Genomic DNA, 15055 nt, shown 5'->3' on the forward strand with positions numbered 1-15055 from the left:
AAAACGGTTTTTATTTTGTATAATAATCTAATTATGCTTTAAATTAATTAAAATACGGTAAGCTGAAGTTTTTTTAATAACAATTACTTAATAACAATTTTAATCACAATACATATAGTGTTTATTATATTTTATTTTAAAACTATTAACGATACTGAAAACTATGAAAATTAATAGCAATATTCCAGTAGAAATGTTTATTTCATAATATTGTATGTATGCCTTGTAATATATGTGCATATATTAAAAAACATTGTTTGATGACTTTTTTTATTTAATATTTTTTTATATAAAATAATACTAGTAGTCTACAAAAGAAAGAATGAATTGTATTTGACTTAGTTAAAAGTTAAAAAAATACTATTTTTAATATGTATTAATAGTAATTACGAAGTTTAGGTCATCACTTTTCTCTGCAACTTGATTAGAATTTGTTTTAATAGTTATTTTATTATGTATTCAACACAGTAACATTTAAACACTTTTTTAAAGCAACTTATATTATTTTAATGATTTCGATGGCTGTAATGATAAATAATATCAAGTATTCGACATAAAAACTCTTAATTTGCTTAATATATTCGCTACTTTACGTGTCTTCTACCCATATCATTACTAGGAATGAACTCTTTGTTAAAAATTCAAACTCTTTATCGACAGTGAAACGAAAATCTCATCAACTTTTTTCTACAAAGCCTTAGGTTTTGAATACTCATTCGTGACACACAGCACGAGATACACCATATAAATATTCAAATACGTTCTGAACAAGAAAATGTTGTCTGTTTTATAACATGATTTAGTTTTTTTGTTTAGCACAGAATTATATTCTTTGGTCCTAATTTATTGACTGAACATACAAGCGTCGTAACAAAAGAGAGACTAGAAAAGTAATAAATTAAAAATAAATAATTTTGACGCTAATTTCAGTTTAAATATTGAAATTTGCATTTATATGCTTTTCAAATAATTAATTCTTGTAAAGTTATCATTAACGAAAATTAAACAAATTATTGTAAAGATATATCACAAATGTCTTCGGCCTATAATTTTGTTATTATACATAAAAATTACCAAAAATCGTAAATGCAACTACAAAAGGTATTGAAGAATAACAAATGGTTTTCACCTATTTGTAAAAAGTTTAATGAAAATTAAATTAAAAAAAAATATAAATGAGCTAAACAAACTTACAGAGTCTTTGCCAATTAAACTATGATGCCCTTAATTTTGTCGGAGATAAATCTTCAGATCTGATGGTCATGGATGGACAGATATAGAGTGCTAAATTAATCAATACTACTAGTGATTCTCAACACTCTTGTCAGTTGTCCGCTCTTGTTTTCTAAAAATAATAGTTGGAAGGTAATTTAACACATACCAAAAAAATATTACTTAAACTATTTTAACACATGATTATCTAATTTGTAAACTACACAAGCAAAGTAATTAATTTATTTCATTGCTCTTAATAAACGATTTTAAGTAACAATGGTTTAAGTGAGAAATCAAATTGTTTGATCCTTATGATTAAGTAATACAAATTAAAGATTCTATAGTTTTATTAAGTTTATTGGAGTAAACAAAGTCAAATAGTGACTTCTGATATTGTGTGGACACTACTACCAATTTTCAACGTTCATTGAAAAAACCTTTAATCAACCTCCATCCAGGGCTTTGTGAAGATATTTGTTTGCAAATGTCGATTGACGAGGAAAAAGGCGTGAAGTGGGGCGGTCAGATTGTATATAATTCGGGGAAGAGTGCTCGAACCCGTAAACGTAAGGGTCAGACATTCTCTCAGAGGATTTTCGACTTGTTTGGCAAACCGCTTCTAGAACTAGAATAAACAACGTCCGAAATCACATCGCATCTTATTTATTACATTGAACAAATTCGATTCCTGTACTTTCATATAACCAGTTTCAGGGTCTTTCATTGTTATGTCATTCCAAATTATCCTCACGATCATCGATAGTTTAAATAGATGAAAAGATGTCCATTACTGGTTCTCATGGTAATGTGAGCTACCTCCTGCGGTATGTGAGCGGTGTGACAGGGAAGGACGAGATAGACTTGTCAGTGATTTAACGCACATGAGATATTTGTGGACAAATAAATCTCCGGATAACCAAGTTAAAATGTTTCTAAACAAATATAATGTATAAATTGCAATATAATGTTTTTTAAAGTTTTAAATTTATATAAAAAGACTTAGAAGTATTAAGAAACATTTTCGCTATAATGAACTCAGAGATTTGACAAATAAAAGTGGTTTATAGATACTTTACTATTTAAAACAGAAGTGAGAAATAGTTTTAAGTAAAGGTATTGAAATAAAAGCAATTTTTATTTATTTCTTGATTTAAAAATAATATAACTTATAACTTATTTTAAGTGATTTTAATATTTATTCAAAGATTTCCTCGTGTTCCAGCTATAGGGCTTCGTATTAATTGCGCAGTATATAAACAGTCTTTTTCCAACTGGTAAAAGTTACCAATTACCGGTTTTACCAAAATAATATAATTATGTAATTTAAGAATAAAAACTGTAGCAACACTATTTTATATGTTATTTAAATTATTTTCTTTGTATTTTTTTAAAGAAAGCAAAAACTATTTATTATTATTAAAATATGGTATTTATTTAAATTGCATTACATATAATTAATTATGCATGTAACAGTATTCACATTTCTCATGTAGTAGTAGTACATGAGAAAGTAGTACTCTACACGTATGTAGTCAAGACTGATTTGTCGCCTTTTTATAAAAAAAAATAATATTTAATGATATCTTCGCACCCATCGTCGGATATTTATATCTTGTGCCTTAGAAACAATGTGACCTGAATAATTGAATCATAACAGATTGGATTATAGTGACATTTATTTATCTTGCCCGTCCTGTCCTCATATACCCCAAAAGGTGACTAACATTAGCACTAGAATATTATATATTATATATTATAAGCAATGATCAAGGTGGGATTTATGGACTAAATTTGTATAAACTTTGGTATAAATATCAGCCGTATATCAGTACCGAAACTGATGTACTGGATAGAATTTTGACGTCAATAAAAAAAATATATTATAATCAATATGAAGGCATGGGCACATTAATTTCTACCGTTATAATATTTTTCTGATCAATATTTTTAAATAAAAATTTATTCTTGAAATAACTTTAAAAGCACCCCACGCATTTGGATAATAAAAGATTTCTCCTATTAATATTCTCAATGCAAGTTTATTGATTTTCTTTTTTTTTTACTTTTCAGTTAACCTTTCTCTTTAGTCCTCATTTTTTAGTATCTTTAGTGTAGTTTATTTATTTTTTTTTCTATTTCAGAAGATTTATTGTTTTAATATGGTATCTCTAAGTTTCTGATCAGGCTCAGCTAATTAGGGTACCTATAGAGCTTATAGTTATATCATAAATCTTTTATAAGCGTAAAAAGTTTCGCATTTATTCAACGGTTGGAAATAGGTCAAAATTTTGTTCGACCAAAGAATAACATACGTATACATACCAATGCAAAAGCTTTTACAACTGGATCAAGTACATTTTAAAGAAAAATATGAAAAGTATTTTCTATAAAATATTGTTTATTACCACAATTAAAAAAAAAAAAAAACCTAAAATTTTATTATAACACCAACCATCACAATTGCATGAAGTCGACCTGATTTGTTATTAAATGAAATGAATTTCTTAATATTTTATACTAGACCAACATTTCACTGTATCGTATTAAATAGATGTGGGCTCAACAATATTTATTTTTGTATCGTCACAAAGTGTGTCACGCTCCACTGAATAAGCCATGATCACTGAGCAAATTATAAACTCGGCAGGAATATACAAAGCTTTCGAATGATAAACATGCTTTCAAGATAATTCAATAGCTCATATTAATAAAAAATTAATTTTTGTTATCGATTTTACCTAAGTAATTATAAAAATAAAAATTGTAAATCACTATAAAATTTTATACATGTAATATTTTGGTATGTAATTTAATTTAGTTTTAAATTTCATTACATTCGGAATGTTTTACTGAATTCTCATGCATTCTTATATAAATAATGATAAATTCACATAAATTTCTCACCCAAGTAAGTTTTTTTATCGTCTTCCTAAGTACCAGCGATGAAAACTTTCCAAATATTAAACCCACACGCAAAAAGAGGGTTATAAGTTCGATGTCTGTGTGTATCGGTATGCGTCATTGTAGGTTTGAAAGGGATCAACCGATTTCGATGTGGTTTTTTGACTGGAAAACCAATTTTCTTGTGGCATTTCTTAGTAAGTTTGGTTCATATTAGTCCAACGGTGAAAGTATCAGCTCTTTTCCAAAATTTTGTAACAACTTTTAAGCATATGATTACCCAATTACCTGCTTCAAATTATAATCGGTAAATAATAAATAATGTGTAGGGAGTTTTTTTTTACTTTTATAAAATTTTGTTATTATCATTAGATATATTGAAGTCAAAAATTTACAAACGGAATAGCTTTCGAACTATTTATGTTAAGTTTTCGATTAAAAGTCGTGATAGAAGGTGATTGCTGGGGCATAAATTGAAGCGATTTTAAGTATACCCAATAGCTTGCACAAACCCCAAGTGAAAATTTCATTTTTACATGAAAATTTTATTTTAGTCACTATCATAACTACTCTGTACAATAAAAAAATACTAATTTAACCGAAACCCCAATTTACAAAATACAACAAATATAATTGGTGTTTTGCCATTTAACAGATCTTTAAATCTAAATATTTTTTTCAAAGTAATTTCAGCGTATTTTTGTCTAAAGTTAAGTGTCAGACAGTCAAAAATAACAACCGCAGACATAATAAAAAACAAAGTATCTCCAATATTTTATTTATTGGACAGAGGTTATTAGGTGGTTAGAGCCGAATTGTGGTTAAGTTACTATAGCTCGAATATGGGCTGGCTCGACAGGGGAAGTACCACCCTCAAACAGAAGATCAGCGTGAAGTAGCCTTTAGTGGCTGCGTTTCGTCCGATGAGTGAGAGAACCGGTTAACCTTTTCCCATTTCCACACTCTCCTGCCATTTCCTTATTCCCACCACTCCCTTTTCCTCCAAAATCAAGGTTGGCAACGCATCCGCAACATCTATGTTGCAGATGTCCATGGGCGACGGTCACTACTGCCCATTAAGTAGGCCGTCTGTTCATTTGCCATCTTTCTCATAAAAAAAGGTTAATTTGCTTAGTACATTATATATACAGATTAATTATCAGTCACAAAACTTTTCTGAAATAACTTTACCGTCTTAGGTGTATCGTAAAATCTTCTTCACGAACTTTGTAGGCTTGTCAACAATCGTAAACACGTCATAAAGCTTTGTTAGCCCGCAGGTTATTTCTTCACCTATACATTTCTACGAAACCGTGAAATTACTTTTACTAAGTAACTAGAGTTTTACTACTCTTGTTCAGAAACGTTATATTACGCTTAGTTTAAATAACGGACTTGAATTTTATATAAGATGCGTTTCAAATGTTTTCTATTTTTTTTAAAGTTCACTAGCGGATACGAAAAAAATAATTTTAACTTTAAATAAATTTTTGTAGACATTCATAATTCATAGTATGGTATACATATAGGGTTTAAAGTTTTTTTATAATCGGTGTAATATATAGAATGGCCCTAAAATCATACCATGTGTACAACATATTGATAATTAGTCAAAGAATTTTGTTTTAGCTGTATAGAAAATCTCTTATTAGGAAGCCCTGCATTTCTCCGTAAAAAAAATATTATTTAAAAAAAAGATTAAAATTCGGAAATCAAGTTTATCAAGAGGTTTTATGATTCAAGTTTAGAAATATATTTGTTGGATGGGAGTAAATATTTGGAAAACTGAATTTTAATGCAAATAATAAATAGATTATGATAAATTCAACGATATACGTTCATAATTTTAAAATGCAAACATAGGTTGTTCTCGTTATTTTTAAGTGTTGCAAATATTAGCTAAATATTGCTTTAATGTAAAAAAATAGGGATATTGTGTTTAAAAAATCTGTAGGACATACATATTTATATTTCTACATAAGGTTCCACATAATTTCTTCAAGATAACATTACAACTGACACAAAAGAAACTAATTTCATCTGGCAATTTTCTACGGCACGCTAAACTAGGCTAGAAAGTTAAGTAATCTACGAATAATGTTATTTTTATGCCATGCCTCTGCAAAACTAAGAATATGGTACAGGAGATGGTATAGTAATATTGTGCTTTATAGGTATACTTATGAAGGCTTCCTGAGAAACCGTTGAGTTCGAGATAACCTTATTTCCTTTCTGCTCCGCCCAACCTATTTCGCATCGAATAAAAGCGTTTTGCACAAATTAATTTCTTCTAAGAAAAATAAATCTTATTTGTTTCTACATTTACTCTCCGTGACTTGTAATTTTGACGTATTATTTCAATGATGAAAATTATTCTTATGGTAAAAAATAAAATAAGCAGTATCTTAACCGACTTTATGCAGTGTTGGTGGGTTGGTTATATATATATATATATATATATATATATATATATATATATATATATAATATATGTGTTTAAAAATACCTTATTAAAAATATTATAGAATGGAATGTATTCAAATTAAGGCTTCTTGTTGTATGTAAAATATACATAATTGAATGAACAAAATCTGTCAAACGGAATAAAAAAGCTGGTAATGTATTTACGACTACAAATGAATTTTTCTATTTGTTATATAAGTCCTTGTGTTTCGGCATATAAAGAACTCTTCGGAGTTTTAAAATTGGTAACTGTTCGACAATATTATAAGTACAAAAGATATTTGAATGGTTAAACAATGCCAACTTTTATTATGTATTAATGAAAATTACAGCCTTAATAAGACTTACTGTGGTATATGAAATCGTACTTATTTTCTTACATCTAGTTTTAGTTCCTTTATATTCAGTGTTAATGGATGTTTAAAAGTTTTCGAATTCGAAGTCGATTATCGCTGCAAAAGATTCAGAATTCAATAGCTGTTTTGCAATTTAATTATAAACTTCAAAGTAACTTTATATGACTTTAAGTAGTTACTTGTAATATGTGTTTATAGAACAAGATTATATTTGAATTCAGGATACGTAATGTATTAATTTAAACAAGACGTCTTGACTTTATTAAATTATTGACAGCGATAGTGCTGATGTTATTAAGGTAAACTGTGAATGAAACATTTAATTAAATAAACCTTGTATTTTTTTATTTCAATATGGTTTTAGTGTTCTGTATTTTTTCGCTTAATAAACGATGCTATAACTCACGATTTCTAGTGTTTAGAAATGTATTGGAACCAGATAGCGACGTATGGATTGTTAACATTTAAAATCATCAGTCGTATATTTTTAACCACAATATCAATCATACATACAAACTCTGTAAATATTAATTTATACTTACTTTGAATTAAAAACTTATTGATATTTTCCATTCTAACCGAAAGCAATATCGTATCTGACATCTTTGTCGGGATGTAATTTAAAATTGAAGGATTTAAAATAACGACAAATATCTCTTATTATCTGCTAAACATAAGTAATTTTCGAGATAATATTACTTTTAATTTATAATTATCATTAAATTTTCGATGCTAACACGATTTAAAACACTTAAATCTTATCCCGTTTTATCGATCAATCAATACATATTATAAAACAAGTGCGAATCGATCTCGCCCGTGAAGGGTTCCGCAGCAACAAGAAGATGACATTATATAAAAATTATTGTAGTGCGTTGTAACTTTGATCGATGTTTAAAAAAAAATTACTTGGTTTTACACAGTGTTTGTATGAACGACAAATTTGTATGTTCGTTTTTTGAAAATGTATTATTTCTCAAAAACTATTTTAATTTTTAAATTTATTAAATAGCGGTTACCAGAATACATCAACCTACAAAGTTTCAACTATGTTTGCCCAACAGTTATGGAAATAAATGGCTGTGGCATATGGACGGACATTCGGAGACACGGACAGACGGACAGACAGAAATGACGAATCTATAAGGGTTCGGTTTTTTGCCATTTGGCTACAGAACCCTAAGAAAGTCCCTCGCCGCGTCTGTCTGTCTGTTTGTTCGCAATAAACGGAAAACTACTGCACCGATTATCAAACAGTTCTCACTCTATAGCGCGATTCTCGAGGAAGGTTTTAGTATATAATTTGTTAAGTTTTTGTATTTACTTGTTTGTACATTAACGATATTTGTTTAAGATGTCGGGAAAACATGAGCCGTCTGAGAGCTTTTAACAAAAACGCTGCCTAAAGTCTTTGAGATATAACAAAATAATATATGGTGGAATTGTGTATCTTATATAGGTCTACAGAAAGTCCGTGGTGGCATATGTCTATGCTTTAAGGATAACATACTATATCCAATTTACAACTTTTAAAAATTGGCATTCTTCAAGCGTTTATTGGAAAGTTATTTACATAAATACAGTATTAAGACTTATCAAAATCAATTACTTCGTTTTCAAGCCTACATCTGTATCTGTAAATTAAATCTTTTTTAATCATTTAAATCGGGCGTGCCATTTGAAAGTTATCATAATATAAGTTTATAATTCTCAAATTAAAATAGGCTATTTTTAATTTTTTGTGAAGAGCCCGTCCGAAGCCGGGGCTGGTACCTAGTTTAAAGATAAAAGTAATTTTTTAATGAAAAGTTACTATTATACTCTGTTATACATCAAGACTTACCGAACGTGTTCAAATCATTCTCGATTCTGAAAAGAAAAAGAAAAACTATTATTAGAGAAGCATTAACAACCTTATCACTGTATATATCTGTACGAATTTACCCTCAAAACAATTGTTATTTAAAGTACATAAAACCTTTTATCTAAGTTTGTGATAACTAACATCCAATTACGAAGAATAAATTTGTTATTCAAAATCCATTACAAAACATTGTTTAATTTAACCTTAATTTCATATAATAATTATTTTAACGAGAATTAATGGTTGCTCTCACCCATTCACTTTACCTTATCGTAGTTTCGATTTTGGGTATTATATATATTTGCCATTATTATTTTCATTTCATTTGTCAAATCGTTTTAAAAGCTTCATCACTGAAAGGTTCTTTGAAAACTCTGCCACGTTTATCGTTGTTCGTAGTGATATCGATATTAAAAGTGACTTAGGAAAAATTATTGTTTCATAGCGACAAACGGGATAGGTCCGGATTATAATTTGACTATTTTTATTAGAAAATCTATTGACGAAACAGGTCTTTAATTAAGTAATGTTAATATTTTGTTCTAAGTGCTTCTATATAATCACTGTACAGTTATTTTCTTAATTACACTAGAGCTTTCAAACTTTTAATCCGTATATTTCCACCAAAAATTTCTAAAGCACAAACCGCACCGTGATTTATTTCAATATGTAATAACGCAATAATTTATTTCAAAATATTTTTTTTTTTAATAAATTAATGAATTTAACCATCGATAAATTATTACATCTTAAGAAAAATATTTTGGATAGAGAACTGAACAGTGTAAATGATATAGATGATTTTTAAAACTAAACATAGAAATTCATTCTTTCTGATATAATATTCAACTTTTAAAAGTGGTAAATACTATACAAATGAGTTCAGTTATTAAGTTCATAACAGATCAATCTAGATATGATTCCTATTCATATTATCCATCAAACTATGAAAGATTAAATAAAGTCTATGAACACTTGCATAGTACATTGAATTTTTATAAAGCTTTGTTGATGATGAAATTAATATTGTATACACCTTCATTTAATACCTTCTTTTTACTTTATGTATTTTCGTTTGCATTGCATTTTAAAGGATTAAAATAAATGCAGAGTTTCAATATCGAAGTTTAAAATTGAATAGTTAATATATACAATACAGGAAACACAAGTGCCGCAAATAGAAACTGAGCGGTTAAAACTTTGCCAGACAAAAGAAGACGTCCAACGTAGTGTCGGCAACATGTAAATAAAAACATGAAAGCAACAACGGACCTTACAAAATAGTACCTACTTCGGAAATGAGATTGCTACTTCAGTCTGTAAAAGATGCATTTACATAGTAATGAGTATTGAATTATGCATTGGACGTTATTGATTACCATTGAATTTTGTTTTGAACGCAAATATGTTTAATCTGTGGACACGATGTACCTAAATATAAAACGGTCTTAAAAGAAAAAGTCCTTTCCTTTCTTATTTATGAGAATTTAATCATATCGTAATTTCAATCATAATTTAATCATTAAATACGTACATAGATCCCACATTTTATATATACATAGATCTTTGGGAAAGACATAAAATAACGACAACAAACAAAAAAATTTTAGATACACGGTTGGTTATATAAATTCAAACGAGATCATACTTCAGTTTCCATTAAATCTATCATTTCTATATATGTATATCAATTGAACCAAATGGATTTTATGAGAATTTTTATATTATAAAAGTTGTGGACAAAAAACAAAGATTCTTCTTTCACTGAACACGAAAACAGAAGAGAACTTTCGCTATTGAAAAAGAAAAGGATATTTTTTTCAAACTTATTCCTTAAAGCATATCCTTGATGTTTGTGTGTCTTGGCTGTATTTGCATCATCATCAGCCTATCGGAGCCCACTGCTGAGCAAAGGCCTCTTTCTCGCATGGAGAAGGTTAGAGCATTAATCACCACGCTTGCTCAAGACGGGTTGGCGATTTCAGTCTTATAATTTGAAACTATTAGACCAGGTTTCCTCATGATGTTTTCTTTCACCGCCCGTCAGTGGTGTCTAAATACTCATAGAAATTACATATGACTCGGAAAAGATCACATTGGTATTTGCCAGGTTTCGAACCCGCGCCCTCTCGCGTGAAGGCGGGTCTTTAACCTCCAGGCCACCACGGTTGTATTTTAATATTAAATATACTTTTCTAAAAAAGATTGTTTTAGTGAGGATAAAAATTTATTGTTTCTAATTCAATTAATCTTAAAATTTAATTATAATAAGATATTTTTTTAGTTTTCATTTTCAATAAAACAGAGGCAGATGTAACCATTATTTATATCATGTAGTTTACATTAAAAACTTAAATTTCATTAATAATTAAGATCAACTTTTACGTTTTGATAATTAATTTTACAAATTAATTTTTAATTTAACATTCATTTTTTTTTTTGAAACTCTCTATTTAATTTTGTGAATGAATGACCTCAATCTCAACTAAAGCTTATATAAGATACAGAGAAGTTTAGGGTAGTTTGTTATGTCAAGAGACAACTACGAATATCGTCTGTTATTGACATCTGAAATTGTATGTAGTAATATGAATTGTTTATTAAAATTATCTACAATTTTATTGCGCATAATTAAACATAATTATAAATTAATTACGAAGTATATTATTATTTAAATGATGTTTATTTATATGATAATATAATACGTACTTTATACACTTTCATATTTAATGATAAATTTCTTTAAATCACTTAAAATTAATAAACATAAAGCATCATGACAAATATCAATTCCTCTTGAATTTAAAAACATACTAATTAGATTTACTGTAAGGGTCTCATAAAGAGTTTTAGAGACAATAATTTGGCGAATGTTTTGGTGTTCCTTCTTATAGTAATTTTGTGATTAATTAAATACAGCGTATCAAGCGACGTCGCGCAAGTAATTACTTATAGACATCGCTATCGCTATTAACCCTTGAGTAACATTCCATTATCTATTACAAACGACGAACCAGTAATGCTTCTTGCTTTTTCACTGGCAATATATAATATTAAATCAGCGATCTCGTTGGCTTCAGACTGCTTCCCTAAAGCTGTTCGGTTTTCTAACATTTTATAGAATTTTTCATGTTCTTTTATATCTGATATAAGACCATTGATATAATCAGTTTTAACGGGCCCCGGAATGATAATATTTATTCGGACACCTTTAGGTGCTAATTCAAGTGCTATACTTCTAGTAAAATGGTCTAATCCGGCTTTGGATGTACAATAAGCAAAATGATTTTCGAAAAATACAGCAGTCGAAGCAACGCTTGAAATGTTTACTATGTTACCTTTAGTTTTAATGAGGTGTGGTATTGCAAGGTGACTAAGATAAACAGCGGCTCTAAGGTTTACAGCCATAGTTTTATCAAATTCTTCCATAGCGTTCTCTGCTGTAATACTTGCAAAGCAAGCAACACCAACACTGTTAATTAAAACATCCAATTTACCAAAATGGTTTACAGTTGTGTCCACAATTTTTTTTATATCTTCGTCATGCCTTACATCCGCATTTATTACAAGAATTCCTTCACATTGATTTTCAACTACCTTTAATTTGCTTTTGTTTCTTCCTACAATGGCAACTCTCGCACCTTCTCCACATAATTTAATTGCAGTTGCAGCCCCTATACCAGAACTTCCACCAACAACAAGAACGACTTTATTGATAAACGGCATAATAATGTTCTTTTGCTAAAACAAGCTGACCTAACTCTGACTTTAAATACTGTTTTTCTTCCGTTTATATAGATGTTATCGAACGCATAAAGTATTTAGTGATAAGATATTGTAAACAAAACAACTTAACATAACCGTTGGAGTTGTCAGGTCATAGTTTATAATTCTATATTATTAAAAATGGAAATAAAATGTAGGGTGTTAGTAGATCTAATATATTTTAGAGGTGATTACAGCTCTGGATTATATTCACGAACATATATCTATATTTTTTTCTTAAATAACAAAATAACCTGACAGTACTTCAACAGAATTAAAAATTTATATTAATTAAATAAAAATCACGTCGAAGAATATTTTTTGAAATATTAGCATAGTAAAAGAAAAGTATTTACTTCCATTTATACATAGGTGGGTCCAAAAAATATCAAGAATATTGTATCAATTTAAGTCTTGTAACTTTATATGCTGTTTAAATATTTTTTGTTTGCTAATTTACGACATAAAGAGTAAAAAATTTGTCCAATTGATAATTTTAAGATTTTTTTTTAAGAAATTGACACCCACACCAAAGATTTCGACTGAAATAACTTAAAAGCCAAAGAAGATTATACACCAAAAAAAATTTCATCGACAACAGCAAGATTCGAACCTACGACAGGTGGAAACGTCCCATTCTTGTTTTTCAATTTAAGTATTAGGTCCCAATTGAGTTAAGGCATTTTAGTTTAGTTTCTCATAATACCAATTCGTATAATTTTAAGTATTCATATCTTCTTTGGAAAGGAATAAATATTTGATATCACAGGAAATTCGCAACACTTCAGTCCAACTAGTTCAATATTTTCCAGACAGTAACAGTTTGAAAGAGAAAAGTTTACATGTCTTGGAAATTTATAAGAAAATTTTTATTTAGTCCCTGATACCCAGATATTTTGTTCTCACTTTTATGCAAGAGCTATATCTACATTCTAACATTTCGTGGATATAAAACAATATTATTTTGAAATACATTACTGTATTTTACATAAGATTTTAATTAGGTTTATAAAGTTGTAATTTAGGAGTTAGGAACAGTAGTAAAATTTTTATGATCTGTGATGTGATAAGAGATATTATAATTAATAAAAATAAACATTACGAGCGTTGCTCATAAAAATAGAAAAGATGAAATCATACAGCGTATACCCACAAATGAGAATTCAAATGAAAAATGAACTGTATCAGTAGCGGCTGTGAGTCATAATACATTTTTAATTACAGCAGTACTCAACAATACTGCCACGAATCATTTACGAGAGTAATATCTCAGTAAGAACAGAACTGTATAAGAAGATTGTACCAAATAAATAATAAATATAGTATGTTAATAAATATCTTTTACGATTAAATCTATTAAAAAAAGCTGGAAATTAAATTTTTCACCATTTTCGGAATCCGTAATCATAAGTTTTTGGATGTGTCTGGAATCTTTGAATTATAGCGTTCACGTAGATTATTGAATAAGAAACGGGAAACGCCGTGTATGCGGTTTTACGATTCAAATTTGTGCTAAACAGACAGTTACTAAACGTTCACATAAAATAATTACTTACTCTCGACTAAATAGCTAAGTTGTTTATTTATTTAAAAAATCAACTCTAAAAATAGAAAGAAAGCTGTGAAGGAAGTCAGAATTTAATTATTGATATAAATTACTGACAATCCTTTCATAGTGTTCGTTTTTTCGTAGAAAAATTTGACGGATACCATCAAGTGTCCGAGCAACAAGAATGCAATTTGCTGAAGTGAATAGAATAAATTGAAAAATGTATTTCTCTTCGTGGACGGTTCTTTCCGACACGGCGTACCTAGATAAGTCTTGTACTTCAGTTATACAAACAAGATAAAAGAGAAAAAGTAACAGCCTAAAACTAAAAAAAATTGGTGTGAAAAAAATAAAAAACTGTGTGTAACAATTTTTTTGTTGTAAATTATTAATAACAATTACATTTGCAGCAATAACGTTTGATTTAATTTGCAGCAATAACATTGAATAAAGAGCTTCACCTTAATTAACATGCCTTTGTCAATAACGTATGCAGAACCAGTGATACTATGGGGCTTATCATTCGCTACATACATAATAATATCATCAATCTCATTTGCATCTGACTCCTTTCCTAAGGCTGTTCTTTTTTCTATAATTTCTTGATATTAAATCCGTTTCAACAGAGCAAGAGTTTGTAGAATTCACTCTTATTTCTTAAGGTGCTAATTCTAAGGCTAAAATGATCCAAAAATGGATCGTTTTAGCCTAATAATTAGCACCTAAAGGAATAAGAGTGGTAAAATGTCCCAAAGCCGCTTTAGAAGTGCCGTATGAAAAATTTGTTTCAAAAAATACTGCAGTAAATTCAATAATTGAAATATTCATTATGTTACCTTTAGTTTTAATGAGGTGTGGTAATGCAAGGTGACTGAGATCCACAGCGGCTCTAAGGTTTACAGCCATAGTTTTATCAAATTCTGCCATAGCGTTATCTGCTGT

At 28.7% G+C, this 15055-nt stretch overlaps 2 protein-coding genes across 3 annotated transcripts in view; both read right to left on the minus strand.

Moving 5' to 3' along the window:
- LOC116771139 (probable G-protein coupled receptor CG31760) overlaps nt 1–15055 on the minus strand; it is a 44694-nt gene that overhangs the window by 20250 nt on the left and 9389 nt on the right. For both annotated transcript variants that reach the window (XM_061523180.1, XM_032662878.2), the window contains exon 2: nt 8779–8804. The gene's annotated coding sequence lies outside the window, so the exon portion shown is untranslated. The remainder of the gene's footprint in view (nt 1–8778; nt 8805–15055) is intronic.
- LOC116771140 (meso-2,3-butanediol dehydrogenase-like) lies at nt 11110–12576 on the minus strand. The gene has a single exon (XM_032662880.2). The coding sequence runs from the start codon at nt 12523–12525 to the stop codon at nt 11770–11772; it is 756 nt and encodes a 251-aa protein (XP_032518771.2). The 5' UTR covers nt 12526–12576; the 3' UTR covers nt 11110–11769.

Source organism: Danaus plexippus, chromosome 17 (assembly GCF_018135715.1).
Source record: "Danaus plexippus chromosome 17, MEX_DaPlex, whole genome shotgun sequence".
In the NCBI taxonomy this organism is placed as follows: Eukaryota; Metazoa; Arthropoda; class Insecta; order Lepidoptera; family Nymphalidae; genus Danaus; species Danaus plexippus.